At 53.8% G+C, this 17,513-nt stretch overlaps 3 protein-coding genes across 5 annotated transcripts in view; 2 read left to right on the top strand and 1 right to left on the bottom strand.

Annotated features, from left to right (window-relative positions):
- MOGS (mannosyl-oligosaccharide glucosidase) overlaps window positions 1-636 on the top strand; it is a 14,943-nt gene extending 14,307 nt beyond the window's left edge. The window contains exon 11 of the mRNA XM_078618444.1: window positions 1-636. This exon is cut by the window's left edge and continues 1,866 nt beyond it. The gene's annotated coding sequence lies outside the window, so the exon portion shown is untranslated.
- Window positions 551-13,737, bottom strand: QRSL1 (glutaminyl-tRNA amidotransferase subunit QRSL1). Of its 2 annotated transcripts, XM_078618445.1 has the most exons (11): window positions 12,318-13,737; window positions 11,039-11,198; window positions 10,563-10,661; window positions 9,839-9,935; window positions 8,709-8,885; window positions 7,117-7,292; window positions 5,203-5,315; window positions 4,244-4,436; window positions 3,269-3,386; window positions 1,955-2,160; window positions 551-1,344 (listed from the first exon to the last, which is right to left on the bottom strand). In XM_078618445.1, exons 1-11 carry the CDS (start codon window positions 12,339-12,341, stop codon window positions 1,136-1,138), a joined length of 1,572 nt encoding a protein of 523 aa, XP_078474571.1. In that variant the 5' UTR covers window positions 12,342-13,737; the 3' UTR covers window positions 551-1,135. The 2 variants fall into 2 exon arrangements, with proteins under 2 accessions (XP_078474571.1, XP_078474572.1); XM_078618446.1 differs by lacking the exon at window positions 11,039-11,198 and having other exon boundaries at window positions 12,318-13,730.
- The window catches only part of RTN4IP1 (reticulon 4 interacting protein 1), a 17,685-nt gene continuing 12,464 nt past the window's right edge, over window positions 12,293-17,513 (top strand). The window contains exons 1-3 of one of the 2 annotated variants that reach the window (XM_078618447.1): window positions 12,293-13,526; window positions 15,722-16,064; window positions 16,565-16,716. In XM_078618447.1, the coding sequence (XP_078474573.1) occupies window positions 15,740-16,064; window positions 16,565-16,716 (477 nt within the window). In that variant the 5' untranslated portion in view covers window positions 12,293-13,526; window positions 15,722-15,739. Of the gene's footprint in view, window positions 13,562-15,721; window positions 16,065-16,564; window positions 16,717-17,513 lie in introns of both variants that reach the window. The other variant, XM_078618448.1, reaches the window with a different exon arrangement.

Genomic DNA, 17,513 nt, shown 5'->3' with positions numbered 1-17,513 from the left:
AGCACCTGGTGTGAAAATAGCAACTTAAAAGAATTAACTTACACTGCTTTTGTTTAAGTTGCTACTTTAGAATTTTGCGAATGCGAGGCCTTCATGCGGGGGGCCCTGGCCATGCAGCCTAAACATTTCCTCAAGCTGCGAGCGAACCAACCGCGTGGAACAGCATGCAGGCTCCTCCTCGGCAACACAAACACCACCACCCCGCCCCGTGCACCGCGGGCCTCGTCCTGTTTGCCACTCGTCGTGAATTTGTAGCCGGAAGCCCACGCAGCTTCGAGGCTATGAGCGGAGGCAGCTTTCCTGTACCGGCGCACGTGACTCGCCGGGGCCTGCTAATATTAACGGCTCCGCCACCACCACCACCACCAACACCATCCACTGACCCCCCCCTCCCCCCAATTCCCCCCCCCCCACGCCGCTTTCACGACCACTAAGCTGACCGTGCAGCCCAGAGCACAATGGGCGATGCCCCCCCCCCCCGCTCTCTCACACGGGTGTCGCAAAACACTGGTCGTATCGAAATGTACTAAGCGGGGAAGAGTCCACAATGTTGATTTTGTCGAATGTTTTATTTAATCGGCTTTGTTTTTTTTGTAAGACAAAATAAACCGCCCAAGACACGTCGCTGAAACTCAACACGTCCAACGAATGTTCTTGCTTCATCGAGATCTCCTGTTGCTCGACCGGCGCCCGTTGCGGGCTGGCGTCCGTGGTTTGTGTTGCTCTGGTCGGGGACGCGTCGACCCGCAGCTACTGCTACTGCTGCTTCTTCAGATCTTCCGTCTGCTTCGTGCAGCGAAGCGTGGCAGAAGCGGCACAACAGAGCCCTGCAGGATGGAGCCACACTATCCGCAATGTAGCGACGTCCATTCAGTAATTTTTATAAAGTTGCAGCAGACGAGAGACGTGTTCGGGAACCGACGTGACGGCTTCCGTGAACTCCAGCGCAGGCCGCGTCTTGCGTCACCCGAGATAGGTCACGATCTCTCACTCGCTCACCCGCCCACCCGCTTATCCGCCCGCCCGCTCGCTCGCTCACCCAGCCAACCGCTCGTTTGCCCACCCGCTCACCCTCCTGCTCACTCGCCCACCCACGTATTCACCCGCTTATTTGCCCCGCCCGCCCAACTCAAAGTTACGTCGATTTACTCCCTCGAGCGTCCGCTGTCGCCACCGGCGTCGAGAACGACTCGGGGAGGTCGATGCTCGGGAAGTTGGAGGCCGCCTCCAGCCACTTGGCCACGCTCAGCAGCTCCCGCTCGGAGAAGGCCGGGCCGATGAGCTGCAGGCTGAGGGGGAGACCCCGCGTAGACAGGGCCACAGGGACGCTCACCGCCGGGAGGCCTGCACCCACGCACGCACGCATACACAACAACAACAAAGATCCCTCGTATAGACTGTAAGAGACTGTTGCGGCAAGTGCTGTTTGCGAGCACCTATGAAGGCCGGCATGGCACAAGAGGTAGTGGGTGGCCAGCACCATGCACGACCGCCTTTGTCTCCCCAAGTGTCAATGTTTACACACCGCACAAGGTACTCATTCGAGGCTGAGTCGACCTTGGGGAGGCCCAAGACCAGTTCAGATAATCGCCGGCTTCATTGCCCAGCGCACTAACTGCTGCACTACCGCTCCCCACACACACACGCATGCAACACACGCACCCCGCATGCACGCAGAGAAAAAAAATCTCGCGTAAAAAAACCATTTCCTGCTCAGAAGAGTATCGAGGCATTAGCGCTCATTTCCTGTTTAGAGCCCTGAGCCCATGGTGGAAATTCCACGTTGCTATGGATGGGTAGGGCGTGTCTCTCCATAGGACACTACTGACATTCCCACTCAAACTCTCTCGCACACTCTCACACACACACACTCGTACTCCGCAGAACAAGGAGGCCCAGATCAAATGGAGGCATCGCCGGCGTCCGGGATCGAACCCACTCGTCCCCTACGCACCGGCCATGTTGACGGGCTGCGTGAAGACGTCCTCCTGCGCGCTGCGCGTGCGGTTATCCTCGCTGCAGAAGTCGCGGTGCGTGGGGGCGTCGCTCAGCGTGGTGGGCGTCAGCAGCACGCGCACGCCGCTCGCAAACACCGCCTCGAAGTCCCTGGCGATGAGGCGGCGCACGCGCTGGGCCTTCACGAAGTAGCGCTCGTAGTTCCTGCGCAGCGGGGGAGGGGAGGGGGAGGTTTTTCTCCGGGTCCTTCGGTTATTAAGTTCGCTTGCTTGCTTAGGACCGTGCAAATCTTTCGGTCGTTTTTTAACCCACTTCCCGTGATCCAATCGAGCTGACATTTTGCACACAGACTCGTTGTGCGTGACAATTAATGTTCGTGTTCGCGTAACATTTTTCCAAAATGTTACGCTTTTTAGGACAAAAATATTATATTTAATTACCAATTGTTTAATGCTGCCAGACAATCATCTGACCCATAGGTGGCAGCCATCTCAAGCCAGAGGACGAGAGGACTCTAGCCGCCACGCATATAAAGGATTTATAGTGAAAAACTTTGTTTTTACGGGTTATACTTATTACACTCCACATTTAGAATCGACGTGCGTTCAGAGTACTCAGTTGCTATGAATGTCCACACGATAAAAGCCACTTTGTTGAGCTATTATTTGTGGCGAGGTCACTTCTGAAAAATATCGATATAGCTCAGTGTGTCATTAATTGTCCGATCACACCTTCATATATATATAGAGAACTGCAGAGCTTGCGTAATTATTGGTGCCGGCTCATTGCGTCACTGCCTTCTCGCTTATGTGCGATTCCTCCTCGCACCTGCGAGTGGTTCTCTCTCTACGAGAATAAGCGAGATGACACTTATTATTTCAATTATCTCCGACGCCTTGTGACCAGAGGTCGCAAACGGGTTTTGATTCCTTACCCGTACCCGTACCCGGCCGCACCAGGGTCGCAAACGGGTACCCGTACCCGTACACGGCCGTACCCGTAACCCTACCCGTACCCGGCCGGGTACGGGTAGGGTACGGGTATCGGGTACCCGATTGCGACCTCTGGGATGAAGCCATGTTGCAGGCGCGGGTGGGTTGATTCTAGGAACTTGAATTGTGAGTAGAGACAAGACGTTGGGAAATGAGTGACAAACGGTGACTCACCAGTGACTCACGGCCTACCCGTATCCGGCCGCACCAGGGTCGCAAACGGGTACCTGTACCCGGCTAGGTAGCCGGGTATCGGGTAAGGTACGGGAATCGGGTACCCGGTTGCGACCTCTGCTTGTGACATCGCTCGCGCCGCTTACTGCTTCAGCAGAAAGTAGTTCCCGGCGAGGATTCGGCCCCGTACTACGTCGTTGAAGCCCTCGTGACGTGTGGCCGCGTACATCGCCTCCGTGGATTCATCCACCGTGCTCCTGTGGCCTGCGTAAAGGGACGCCAACCGCTTAAAACGTCGTCCTGGAAAAAAATCGACAATGTCCACGTCGTTCACGGCCCTTTCTCTATCCACTGCTGGACGAAGGCCTCCCTCCGCACCGTACCTCTGCGACGAACGGCGAAGGCGCGCTAAAGCTGGGTCGTGTCGCTAGTGCGTGCGTCAGCAGGAGGGGGGGAGCTACCGCGTATCTGTTGGCACGCCGTGCTACCAATCTGGCGACCCGAGTTTGATTCCTGCTCACGGCCAACATCAGTGGCGAATATCTTAAGGTTATAGGTTGACTCGGCCTTACGGTGTGTAAATCTCAGCACCGATGGTGGTGTGGCCAGAGCCACGCCCTGCCACCTCTGCCGCCCCGATCGGTGCAGCTCTCATCAATCAACGACTCGAGCACCTTCACAAACGGCGGCAATCCACCAGGCCCTGCTTCCTGAAGGCGGGGAAACCCTAACGAGCTTCGCTCAGCGCGATACACCTGATGATGATGACGATGACGACGACGACGCGGTGGCGGCGAGTGAGCGGCGCAAGTTCACACGTGGTGGGCAAGTGGTTGTGCGTTAGCGGTGGAGGTGCGATAGCTGCTGCCGCCACCATGGTGCCGGCGGTGGTGGTAGTAGTGGTAGCAGCGGTGGTGGTGGTGGTGGTGGTAGTGGTGGTGGTGGTAGTGGTGGTGGAGGTAGTGGTGGAGGTGGTGACGGTGGAGGTGTCGGTAGTGGCAACGGAGGCGGTGGTGGTGGTGGTAGAGGTGACGGTGGGGGTAGTGATGGTGGGGGTAGTGACAGGGGTGGCGGTGATGGCGGTGATGGCGGTGATGGCGGTGTCGTCGGTGCGGCCGCACCGTACTGCAGGCCGTCGAAGCGCGCCATGTTGGAGGCCACCTCGGCGGTGCACAGCACGTGGTAGCACACGATGGAGTGCTGCGTGTGCGGGAGGGACACGCGCTCCACGCGCGCTCCGCCCGCCTCCAGGAGCTCCGCCGCGCGGCTCCACGCGGCCAGCACGTCCGCGGAGAGACCCGGAGCGTGGTACTCCTGCACAAATGCAAAGGATCCCCCCCCCCCCAGCGTAGTCTTTAGCGGACTGCTGGGGCAAGGGCAGTTGCGAGCGTCTGCGAAGGCTGGCACGGCACACGAGGGGGCGGGTGGTCAACGCCATGCCCGGCCGCCTTTGTCTCCCCAGGCATTCGTTTAAAGCCGGTTCAAGTAATCGTCACCGGTGTTGGCCGTGAGCGGAAATGGAACTCGGCAACGACTCCGCCGCCACTCCACACCGACAAAAGACAAAGACGCGCCCTCCCCCATCGCGTGAACAGACTCTTGCGGCGAGCGACGTCACCTACGACGGCCACAACGGAAAACACGAGGGGGAACTGAACTCTTGTCGTGGGTTGCACAGCGCGGCGCGCTCACCCACCGCAAAGACGACCGCTCACCCCCCACGCACTCACCCCCACGTCTCCACGCACTTACCCCCACGCATTAACCCACACGTCTCCACGCACGCGCTCGTCCCCACGCACTCACCCCCACGCACTTACCCACACGTCTCCACGCACGCGCTCGTCCCCACGCACTCACCCCCACGCACTTACCCACACACGCGCTCGTCCCCTAGCACTCACCCCTACGCACTTACCCACACGTCTCCACGCACGCGCTCGTCCCCTAGCACTCACCCACACGTCTCCACGCACGCGCTCGTCCCCTAGCACTCACCCCCACGATCTTACCCACATGTCTCCACGCACGCGCCCGTCCCCTAGCTCGCCCGCGCACAGGGTGGCCGAGGTGCCCGTACCTCGGGGATGCCCACGTGTAGGCCGCTGACCCCGCCCTCGTGCGGCAGGGAGAACGGACGGAACGCTTCCCTCGCCGACGTCGAGTCCAGGGGGTCCACGCCACCCAGCACCCCTACGGGAGGTGGGGAGGGGGGCGTTAGAGGGGGTGGGGGGGGTGTTAGAGGGGGTGGAGGGGGGGCGTTAGAGGGGGTGGAGGGGGGGCGTTAGAGGGGGTGGGGGGGTGTTAGAGGGGGTGGAGGGGGGGCGTTAGAGGGGGTGGGGGAGCGTTAGAGGGGGTGGAGGGGGGGCGTTAGAGGGGGTGGGGGGGTGAGGGGGTGGGGGGTGAGGGGGGTGGGGGCGTTAGAGGGGGTGGAGGGCGTTAGATGGGGGGGGGTGAAGAGGGGGTGGGGGGGGGGCGTTAGAGGGGGTGGGGGGGTGAGGGGGTGGGGGCGTTAGAGGGGGTGGAGGGCGTTAGAGGGGGGGGGCGTTAGAGGGGGTGGGGGGGGGGCGTTAGAGGGGGTGGGGGAGCGTTAGAGGGGGTGGGGGGGGGTGTCAGAAGGCAGGGGGACAGTTGGTGAGACGCGCGTCATCCCAACACACTCATCACCTGCTTAAGCTTCCAAGACCTGGCAACATCCGGTGCATTCTGGTTGAATTTTCCTTGTGCCGTGGCCACAATAGCGCTGAATGGAGGTTTCACTTTAATTTCAACCTGCGGGCGCTCCGTCTCAGATACCATCTCAGTTTCCCGCACCTCCGATTAGCACGGTTGCCTATGTACGGTGCTAAAGAAGTTCAACATACATACAAACAAAAGCTATTTATTTTAAAGCACTGTCTTTTGCCGGGGGTATTCTGTGCGAATCAGTGTTATTTGGACTTATGACAATCCGACAGCCATGAGGTTTTGGCCAAATTCGTGAACTCAAACTATAAAACTAAACAATGTTTATGTTACCAGGTAAGGCCCACTCAGCCATATGGCTCTTTTTCAGAAGCGACCTGGCCACAAACGATAGCTCAACGAAGCGGCTTGTCATCGTGTGGAAATGTATAGCAGCAGCCAAAAACTCTAAACATACGTTGATTCTAAAGTTGGAGGGAAAACCCGGAGATAAATCCAAGCGGCCACCGGGACAGAGACACGCAAACTCCAAATATACAGCAGGTGTCAAGGTCGGGATCGAACCCACGACCTGTTGCATACCAGGTGAGGTAGTTAACATCTCCTAGCCACCGTGATGATGATGAGAGAGACACGCAAACTCCAAATATACAGCAGCAGGCGTCAGGGTCGGGATGGAACCCACGACCTCCTGCGTACCAGGCGAGGTAGTTAACATCTCCTAGCCACCGTGATGATAATGATGAGAGACACGCAAACTCCAAATATACAGCAGCAGGCGTCAAGGTCGGGATCGAACCCACGACCTGCTGCATTACCAGGCGAGGTAGTTAACATCTAGCCACCGTGATGATGATGATGAGAGAGAGAGACACGCAAACTCCAAATAGACAGCAGCAGGCGTCAAGGTCGTGATCGAACCCACGACCTCCTGCGTACCAGGCAAGGTAGTCAACATCTCCTAGCCACCATGATGATGATAATGAGAGAGAGACACGCAAACTCCAAATATACAGCAGGCGTCGTCAGGGTCGTGATCGAACCCACGACCTCCTGCACACCAGGCGAGGTAGTTAACATCTCCTAGCCACCGTGATGATGATAACGAGAGAGACACGCAAACTCCAATACACAGCAGACGTCAAGGTCGTGATCGAACCCACGACCTCCTGCGTACCAGGCGAGGTAGTCAACATCTCGCCACGGAGAGACACGCAAACTCCAAATATACAGCAGGCGTCGTCAGGGTCGTGATCGAACCCACGACCTGCTGCGTACCAGGCGAGGTAGTTAACATCTCGCCACTCACCCAGGACGGTGGCGGCGTCGTCGGTGCTCGAGGCCAGGACCCCCGGCACGTCCATGGAGTTGACGAGGGGGATGAGGCCGTGGCGCGACACGAGGCCGTACGTTGGCTTGAGGCCCACCACTCCGCAGCGCGACGCCGGGTTCCGCGTCGAGCCTCCCGTGTCCGAGCCCAGTGCGCTGCTCCGCCACAGTGGGAGGGGGGGGGTAGGGTGATGAGAGTCAGCGTTGTTAGCGGTTCGTCTGGGATCCGCGTCAGGAGAGAGAGGTCACCATGAGGTCGAACAAACGTCCGCACTGCACGAGTTTGACACTTCATATTTAAAGTGGCGGTAAGAGAAACAAGACGCAGCATGGCCCAGATGTGTGTACGTACGTTGAACTTGTTTCGTACCGTACGTAGCCAACTGCGCTAAGCGGAGGTGCAGTGTTGAGTCTATGGGTAGTGATAAGTCTATGGGTAGTGTTGAGTCTATGGGTAGTGTTGAGTCTATGGGTAGTGTTGAGTCTATGGGTAGTGATGAGTCTATGGGTAGTGTTGAGTCCATGGGTAGTGATGAGTCTATGGGTAGTGTTGAGTCTATGGGTAGTGATGAGTCTATGGGTAGTGTTGAGTCTATGGGTAGTGATGAGTCTATGGGTAGTGTTGAGTCTATGGGTAGTGTTGAGTCTATGGGCAGTGTTGAGTCTATGGGTAGTGTTGAGTCTATGGGTAGTGTTGAGTCTATGGGTAGTGTTGAGTCGATGGGTAGTGTTGAGTCTATGGGTAGTGTTGAGTCTATGGGTAGTGTTGAGTCTATGGGCAGTGTTGAGTCTATGGGTAGTGTTGAGTCGATGGGTAGTGTTGAGTCTATGGGCAGTGTTGAGTCTATGGGTAGTGTTGAGTCTATGGGCAGTGTTGAGTCTATGGGTAGTGTTGAGTCGATGGGTAGTGTTGAGTCTATGGGCAGTGTTGAGTCTATGGGTAGTGTTGAGTCTATGGGCAGTGTTGAGTCTATGGGTAGTGTTGAGTCTATGGGCAGTGTTGAGTCTATGGGTAGTGTTGAGTCGATGGGCAGTGTTGAGTCTATGGGCAGTGTTGAGTCTATGGGCAGTGTTGAGTCTATGGGTAGTGTTAGTCTATGGGCAGTGTTGAGTCTATGGGTAGTGTTGAGTCTATGGGTAGTGTTGAGTCTATGGGTAGTGTTGAGTCTATGGGTAGTGTTAGTCTATGGGCAGTATGTATGTTGAAGTCCGCATGTGCCTGCACTCTAGATTGAAAACTCGTTTCTTTATAACTGATTTTTGTCATTCATTTGTTGTCCTTCCCCCCCGTACCTCCGATAATTATCACTGTTGGCTATGTACGGTGCGAAAGAAGTTCAACATACATACATACATACATGCGTTCCATGCTGTATTCAGTTCCTGCACCACGTGGCACCACAGGGCACCACGTGGAACTGTACCACACCACAAATAAGCATTTCCCCCATCCTCTAGCTTCATGCAAATTTGAAGGTGGTTGGTACACGACCACAGCCAGAAACATGGCTCACGATTTGCACGTTTGTCTACGTACGGTGCGAAGGAAGTTCAGCATGCACACACACTCACAAGAAACACGTTCTTGCCGCAACAGCAGCGGCGCTCCCACCAGAGCTCCCGCCTGTGATCAGCCACTCCCCGTCATCACCGTCGCCACTGTCGCCAAGGTGGTGCCGCTCGCGGTAGGAGCGCGAGTAGCCCCAGGGGTTCCGCACCGGCCCGAACACGCTGTCCGTGCTGCCCGAGCTGCGGCGAGAGGGAGAGAGGGCGACGGTGCGAGACGTAAGGGCACCGCACCGCACCAGCGACCCGATTGAGAGCCAATCCAAATTGATTACGGCATTGCCCGTCACTTGGGACACCCAAATTAGAGAAAAAAAGTACGATTTGCAATTATGAAAATACCTTTAACTGACAGCTACACACTGTACTATTTGGTTTTTTGGGTAAAGTCACGTAGGTAAAAAAAGGAAAATAAATTAAATCACGACGTTTCGGAGGCAACACAAGCTTCCGTCTTCAGGTGGAACCGTCACAGCAAAATTGCTGTATCAAGTGGCTGTATTGCTGTATCAAGTTGCCTCCAAAACGTCGTGATTTAATTTATTTTCCTTTTTTTACCTACGTGACTTTACCGAAAAAACCAAAGAGTATGGACCCTTGCAGTCACTAAAACTTCAAATCTAGAAGCTACACACTGGTTTCCATGTTTTTTAGAAGAGGCAAAGGTGCAGCCCTGCAATTGCTTGCTTACGCGACTGCCGGCAGAAGGGTCTCCATGAGACGGAGCTCTAAAAGAGCTCTTGTGGAGCTCCTTCTAGAGCAGTGGTTCTTCACCTGGGGTGCAAGCACCCCCTGGGGGTGCGAGATGCCCTTTCTGGGGCTAGCGAGACATGACGGATGTTCTTCCACGTTAAATCATCTAAACACAAACTAAGCAACGGGCACGTAAGTACAACTATTTAGTTTCTTCAAACCCAATGTATTCATTAACATCATAAATGTTTTAACGATTGAGAACCAAAGGGGCGCAAGGCTGCAGTAAAGGTTAAGAACCACTGCTCTAGAGGGTATTTGGCCGACTCTTTCATGCTGGCAAAACGTCTTGGAAGAGGTGGGATTGCTCACGCTTCCATACTGCCAATTAAATGCTTGCAAAGACGACGTTCGTCTCCGGGGCTCGACTCGACTGCCCTCACCCCATGCCGAACTCATCCAAGTTGGTCTTGCCAAGCAGCACTGCGCCCTGGTCCAGTAGCCGTTGCACCACCGTGGCGTTGAAGGGCGGCACGTAGCCTGGCGCGCAAGGTGCCCACCAACACCAAGAGCGTCCGCAGGCCACAGGGCATCCGTGTGTGTACCGACGCACACATGCACGCACACGCACGCACGAAAATGATAGTTTACATTTTGAAAAGCACAGAGGACAACAATAAAATAGATTGACAGCTTGCTGCTCTTCTGACATGCGGTTGTGCAAGGGCACCGACATCTTTTGATCGAGCGATACGTCTGAAATCTAGCGGAAAAAATACCAAAGGGTCACGTCTCATTCACTGTACAGATGTGTGTGTGACTGTACAGGTGTGTACAGGTGTGTTCAGCTGTGTGTGTGTGTACAGGTGTGTTCAGCTGTATGTGTGTGTGAATGTACAGGTGTGTACAGATGTGTTCAGCTGTGTGTGTACAGGTGTGTACAGCTGTGTGTGTGAATGTACAGGTGTGGATTTTACTGTGCGGCTGTGTGCAGGTGTGTCTAGTGCCGTACAGGTGCATGCAGATGATGAGTTTGTGTTATTGTAAGAGGTGTGTCTGTATAATCGTAGCTGACACTGTGCGGCTGTGTAGATGTGTCCGGTAGGGTACAGGTGTGTGCGGGAGATGTGTTTCTGCACAGGTGTGTTTGTGTGTTGACTGTGGCACCTTGCAGCATGCGGGAGGCACACGTGGTCTCGATGCCCTTGGTGCTAAAGTTGTCCTTGACAGCGAAAGGAATTCCGTCCAAGGGGCCCAGAGGCTGCCCTGAAGAGGGTGAAACAGGCTGGGAGTTAACTTATAAACAAAAAGGAATCACGAAAAGACGAATGGCTCTGAACCAGAGGTCGCAACCGGGTACCCAATACCCGTACCCTACCCGATACCCGGCTACCCGTACCCGGCCGGGTACCAAGAAGATGAATCCCTGCAGTCACGAAAGCTTTAAATAGAAATTCAGGATTTAATCATCGGCGATTGCCTGCATTTGAACCCTGGGTCTCAGCGGTGCCAGCTGATCGCTCTGACCTCTGAGCTACCCGCCCAGGGTTCAATCCCCCTCACGTGTCAAAAGGTGAGCGCTGGCTGGCTGGGGGGGAAGGGGGGAGAACGTTCATTTTGTTTGCGCAGCAGCAGCTTCTAACCCAAGCGGTGTCGGCGCTCGGATTCGATCGCTTGGCTCATCGCCCGCTCTGGCGCGAGGATGATGTAGGCATTGAGGCGCCGCGTCTCATCCGCCCAGGCCAGGCAGCGCCGGCACAACTCGACGGGAGACAGGGATCCATCGCGCAGCGCCGCCGACGCCTGCGGTGAGAGAGAGACAACCCAAGGCGCTTGCGAGCATCGTCTCGCTGACCGGTGTGGCGGCACGGGAGGCCCCGCGTGTCGGTGTAGCGGGCACAGAGAGAGAGAGGAGCCATCACATGCCTAGGATCCATGGTAGGGGGTCATTTACTAAGACCCAACTGGGCTGTTCGATGGCCAGTACTATGTGGCAAATGTAGCAAGTGGGTTTATGAAGCTATGATGTGCGGCGGACCTCTCGTGTGTGTGTCGAGTAGAAAACCTGATAATGTAGGCAAGTGATGAAGGAAACTGGCACTATTTGGACACACATGTAGGATGGACAACAGGAAAATGAAAAGCGTGTTGCTCGGAAAATGTTTACTTAACCCACCACCACCCGGGAGCCAATCAGTAAAGTTTGTCACGTAAACTAAACGTGCCATTTACTGTAGTTACTACTTCAGCACCCCACTGTGTTGGAGAGCAAACCCGCCATATTTACAATTCGAGTACGACCTTTCGTTGGTGATTGCAACATTCTTCATCGAGATATATATTTTAAAATTGTCGATCCACCCCCCCCCCCCCCAAAAAAAACACATTTAATAATGTTCGCGAAATCCTACGTGTTAAACAGAATTGCTGTTATACAGTGGGCTTCAAAAAAATGTTAACACTAAAATGGTACTAACTGTAACATGATAACAAATTTTGATTTAAAGCTTTCGTGACTGCAGGGATTCATATTCTTGGTTCTTTCGGTAAAGTCACGTAGAAGAGAAATAATAATAAATATACTTTTTATAATAAAAATCTATTTTTTTGTATTTCCCTTCTACATGACTTTACCGAAAGAACCAAGAATATGATAACAAATGTAATGTTAATTGCTTCAAAAAGTCAAGAGTCTCTCCCACATGTTCGCCATCATTGTCAACCCGTGTGCCTGGAATCTTCTCCAGGTGGTCTCCAGAGCCCGGATGCACATTTATTGTGGTACTGTTGCAAATTTTCAGAAGTGTTAACGTTTTTTTGAAGCGCCCTGTAATGACACTCAACACGAAAGCTGAAGCCGTCTGGTAAGGACATTCGCACGAGGAACGAGTGTGGACACACACACACGCACACGGGACTCACCTGCTTGAGTGTCAGTCCCAGCATGGTGCTGCTAGGGGGGTAGCGGAGAGTCGATAGTTGCCTGGGACGGGTTAGAGATTGTTTTGATCTCTAGAAGAGCCACGTGGTCACTGGGAGAGTGCCGGAGAGAACGACATAGTCGGGGAGTCTTTGGCAGCTTGAATCAATTACTGGGAGAGTCAGGGATGTTAGTGGAGTCGAGTAGTATTTGAGGGACCGGGAGAGTCAAGTGGTTAATAAAAGAGACAATAACTTTACGGGAGAATCGATGAGAAAGTCAACGACTCTATGGGAAAGTCGATGAGTGAGTCAATGACTCTATGGGAGAGATGAGGGAGTCAAAGGCTCTATTGGAGAGTCAATGACTCTATGAGAGAGTCAATGAGTGAGTCAATGACTCTATGGGAGAATCAATGAGGGAGTCAATGACTCTATGGGAGAGTCGATGAGGGAGTCAATGACTCTATGGGAAAATCGATGAGGGAGTCAAGAACTCTGAGGGAGTCAAGGACTCTATTGGAGAGTCGATGACTCTATGAGAGAGTCGATGAGTGAGTCAACGACTCTATTGGATAGTCAATGACTCTATGGGAGAGATGAGGGAGTCAAGAACTCTATAGGAGAGTCAATGAGTGAGTCAAGGACTCTATGAGAGAGTCAATGAGGGGGTTAACAACTCTATTGGAGAGTCGATGACTCTATAGGAGAGTCAATGAGTGAGTCAAGGACTCTATGAGAGAGTCAATGAGTGAGTCAAGGACTCTATAGGAGAGTCAATGAGTGAGTCAAGGACTCTATGAGAGAGTCGATGAGTGAGTCAAGGACTCCGTGGGAGAGTTGCCGAGTCGCGAGCGCTCTGCGGCGGAGTCAATGACAGGATCGCGAGGCCCACGTGACAAATCCTTCCCTGGGCGCCGCCATGACGCTCGACCTCTGACCCCGCGGCACCGCGCGCGCTCATTGGCCAAGGCGCGAGTAACGCGCGCGCTGATTGGAGGAGGCGGCTCGAGGGGGGCGGGGGCTCTCAGCTGATCGGATTCAAGCGGGACATGGATATTGTACTCGTGCGATCATTATCATCACAGTTACAATAACTGATGTGTTATTATTGATAGCCTGTGTTGTATTTACACGAATGTTCATAGTTGTAATTGATAATACTTCCGATGTTGTTGCCGATTATATCGCTCGCCTCCGCGTTGAATTGAGGTGAGTCTGACCGCTGATCGCTACTCATAATAAAGGTAACTGGTACACATCAAGTCATGATCAAATTTCGATTTAAAGCTTTCGTGACTGCAGGGATTCATCTTCTTGGTTCTTTCGGTAAAATCACGTAGAAGGGAAATAATAAAATAATAATAAAACATAATAAAATAATTCTCACGACGTTTCGGCCACAAAGCAAGCAGCCGTCCTCAGGTGAAGAACAGGTCTGTCGGAAAGACAGCGTCTGAATGAGCACCACCAGGCTTGGTAGCATATATTTAAGCTGGGTTGGAGGGGGAAGGGCGCCTTGACAGACGCTGTCTTTCCGACAGACCTGTTCTTCACTTGATGACGGCTGCTTGCTTTGTGGCCGAAACGTGAGAATTATTTTATTATTATTTTATTATTTCCCTTCTACGTGACTTTACCGAAAGAACCAAGAAGAAGTCATGATCACTTGCAGTGCTCTCGTGTCATTCCACTGCTGGATGAGCACCCCCGCCCCGCCTCCACACCCGTGTCGATAGTTGTTTGACCATACATCATAACAATAGGGTTTTCCCCTTTTTTCTGGCAACAAAACTGAAACCTTTTTACAAGGATTCATGTAACTGCATTAACCACAATACTTGCAGTCAAATGCAAACAAAAACACACTATGATAATAGATTGGCATTGTCCTTGAAACTGATTGGTCCACACCAAGGGACGGCTTTCTTTTGAGCCTCGACCCAATTGGTGCTCGACCAGCGGACGCCCAAAAGACGTCCCAAGGTTTCAGTTTTGTTGCTCGAATAAAAGGGGGAAAACCCCTATTATTATATGTTGGTACTGGCAAAAGAGGTCTAATGATGACCATACATCGTCGTCACCATCACGCTGGTCAGTGCCAGTTCATGGAAAGGCTTGAGCTGCGGGACCGGTTGAGTTCTTGTAACTTGCCAATGACGTTACCTGTGGACGGGGAACTGAACTCCCGTTTGTCAGCCTCACGGGGGGGGGGGGGGGGCCCATTGCGCTCACCGCTGCGGCGACGTTTGAGAAACGCGCCTCGCGGAGGGCGCGTCTAGAGGGTGGTGGTCCAGATGTCTCGTGACCCCCCCCCCCCCCCCCCAAAATTAACTGACCCCCAAATATGTTTTTTTTTTTCCGTTGCATATTAATTAATGTTTTAAGTAAAACTTTTAATACATAAAAAATTACGTTTGACAGAATTCAATGGCGGGTCACAAGACATCCGGACCGTGGTTCTTGTTGTTGTTTGACTTGCATCCCACTGGGATTTTTGCACACAACGTTCATAGACGGTGCTTTTTCTGGAAGACTTTGCTGTTTTTTCCTAGATTTTTCTGTTGCGCGTAGTCACTTTAAGATGTTTCTTGTTCACGTTTTTGTTTGTTGCGGTTGCAGCCGATTCAAGAGCTCACAGGGCTGCACCTAATAACTGAACTGAACCATCCTTTACTCTATAAAGGATTGTTGACATGGAGTTACGTCATCGTACGCGTGGTGTAACTGAAAATTTCAACACATTTGTCTATAGAACTGCCTTAAAAGAGAGAAAAAAATATGTAAAAGGCGACGTTTCGGGACATGGACCTTCATAGCACACCAATGAGGTCACGATTTTTGTGCTGATGAAGGGCAATTGCCCAAAACGTCGCTTATATATATTTCACATGTAAGTTTATTTGATTTCATAATACAGGTTTTCTTTTGGGTTAGATCGAGTAAGTATAAATATGTCGTTAAACCCGCCACCACAGCAAATTAGTAAGGTTTGTCACGTAAACAGAACATGCCAATTCGTAATTAGTACAGCACACCGGTGTGTCGGAGAACAAATCCACAACGTTTACAACACACAACCGGTGTGCTGTACTAGTAACTAATTGGCATGTTCTGTTCATGTGACAAACCTTACTAATTGGCTGTCGGGTGGTGGCGGGTTTAACGACACATTTATATTTATGTGATCTAACCCCAAAAAAACCTGTATTTTGGATGATACTGGTCGCGAAAGTCGCCTACGTGTTAAACTTTATTTGATTTGTTACAACGCATGGCCCCGGTTAGATGCCCGGCTATTTCACACGGGAGATCCAGTGCTCGCTATTCCGTTCACCGCAACCTCACCAGCCAAACGTATTCGGCTTTTAACTTTTTGTTCCGACTTCTGCCTTCGCCGCTCGCAGCACTGAGACCGGGGGGCCATGTCGTACGCCCTGTGCCGTTGGCGGGCGCTGGCCGCGCGGGCTGCCGCACAGCGGCCCCTTCAAGCTGCCCACGACAACAGGGGCCTCCTTCTCGCGTCTCCCGCTGCCGGGGGAGGTTCCCTCGCCACGGCCCTCGCTCGGGGCCTGCGATGCTCGGCGGCGCGCGCGTCCGTCATGCCGGCGTGGCAGCTGCAGTCGTACGGCGGGCTCGACGCGCTCCGCTACAACGCCAACACTCCCTTCCCCATCATCGTCTACCCCAACGAGGTGGTGGTGAGGGTGCACGCGTCGAGCCTCAACCCCATCGACGCCGCCATGTCGCGTACGTACGTTTGTGCGCGCGCGTGTGTGTCGGAGCGCTCGCTTGGGTGCGAGAGGCTGTGAGTGCGTGAGTTGGGCGTACGAACCCGGCAACCCGAGGAGAATTCCCGCTCACTGCCAAACACCGGCGACGATTATCTTAACCGGTCCTGGGCCTCCTCCGCTAGGTCGACTCGGCCTCAAATGACTACCTGGTGACATGTGTAAACATCTTCACTAGGGAGACAAAGGCGGCCGGGCGCGGTGCTGGCCACCCACCCCTCGTGTGCCACGCCGACCTACATAGGTGCTACTCGCGAACACCACTTGCCCCATTAGTCTGTTAAGGCTACACGGGGGGTGCGTGAGGCCACATGTACCTGGCCTGGTACAAGCGCTGTGATAATGTCACTGCCACTTAGTGGCGAACAGCGGCCTTTGTTGTCGCTGTTGTCGTTGTTGTGCGAGTCGCCGCGTGGACAAGGCTGCGTGGTGACCTCTTGACCCCATTGCCCCTTGCAGGCGGGTACGGCGCGCGCGTGCTGAACACGATGCGCGACCCCCTGCGCATGAATCCGCGTGACAGCGAGCTGCCCCTCGTGCTGGGCAGGGACTGCTCCGGGGTCATCATGGAGTGTGGAGTTTCTGTCCAGCACTTCCGCCCGGGCGACGAGGTCGCGCACGCACACAAACAGACACACGCAAACTCACCCACCCACCTACTCGCCCATTCACATACTCACCCAATACCAATATCCACTATATTGCCACTAAGTGATGGTGACATTACCCCGGCACCTGTGTCAGGCCAGGTGCACATTGAGGCCACGTGAAGTGTCGAAGGCTCGTTGACAGGAGGTCACGGGACAGACCCAGGTGCCATGGGTTTACTGACTGAGATGCCTGGCAGATGCACCAGCTGTGTCCCTTGCTCTGCCACCGACCCACTCACTCATCCACCGACTCACACACGCACCCACTCATCCACTAAACAACAGCCGCCATTCGCCACTAAGTGGTGGTGATGTCAACACAGCACTTGTGTTAGGCTAGGTGCACTCCGAGGCCACGTGATATGTGTGCACGGGGCTGGTAACCGCTCCATCTGCCACTATTTTCTACAAAATACCACGGTGAAAACACCCAACTAGACTTGTGCTGGAGGCCCCAGGGGGACAGGCTTTTATGATGCCTTCTCGACAAATCCCATGTGGCAGAGCCAGACTGAACCCTCCCCTCGGACAGGAGACCACTGCGATTGGCCACGTGGAATGTTCGAACTCTCGCTGCGGAGGAACGGCTGCCATTGCTGTATCGGGAGATAGACCGATAAAAGGCAAAGGTCCCCCGTATTGCCTGAGTAGATTGTTGGGGCAAGTGCTGTTAGCGAGAAGCAATATGAAGGTCGGCACGGCACACGAGGGTGGCCAATACTACGCCTGACCACCTTTGTCTTCCTCGAGGCAATGTT

This window comes from Lampetra planeri, chromosome 57 (genome assembly GCF_965212315.1).
Source record: "Lampetra planeri chromosome 57, kcLamPlan1.2.h2, whole genome shotgun sequence".
Taxonomy (NCBI): domain Eukaryota; kingdom Metazoa; phylum Chordata; class Hyperoartia; order Petromyzontiformes; family Petromyzontidae; genus Lampetra; species Lampetra planeri.
Note: the sequence above shows the minus strand (reverse complement) of the source record. Positions and strands in the feature narration are given on the sequence as shown.

Coding starts and splice junctions, on each gene's coding strand:
- QRSL1 (XM_078618445.1), bottom strand. CDS start 12,341: ATGCTGGGACTGACACTCAAGCAG. Junction 10,662..11,038: donor CGAGCGCCGACACCGCTTGG/GTTAGAAGCTGC, acceptor CACCCTCTTCAG/GGCAGCCTCTGGGCCCCTTG. Junction 1,345..1,954: donor GCAGCCCGTCAACATGGCCG/GTGCGTAGGGGA, acceptor GCGTGGGTGCAG/GCCTCCCGGCGGTGAGCGTC.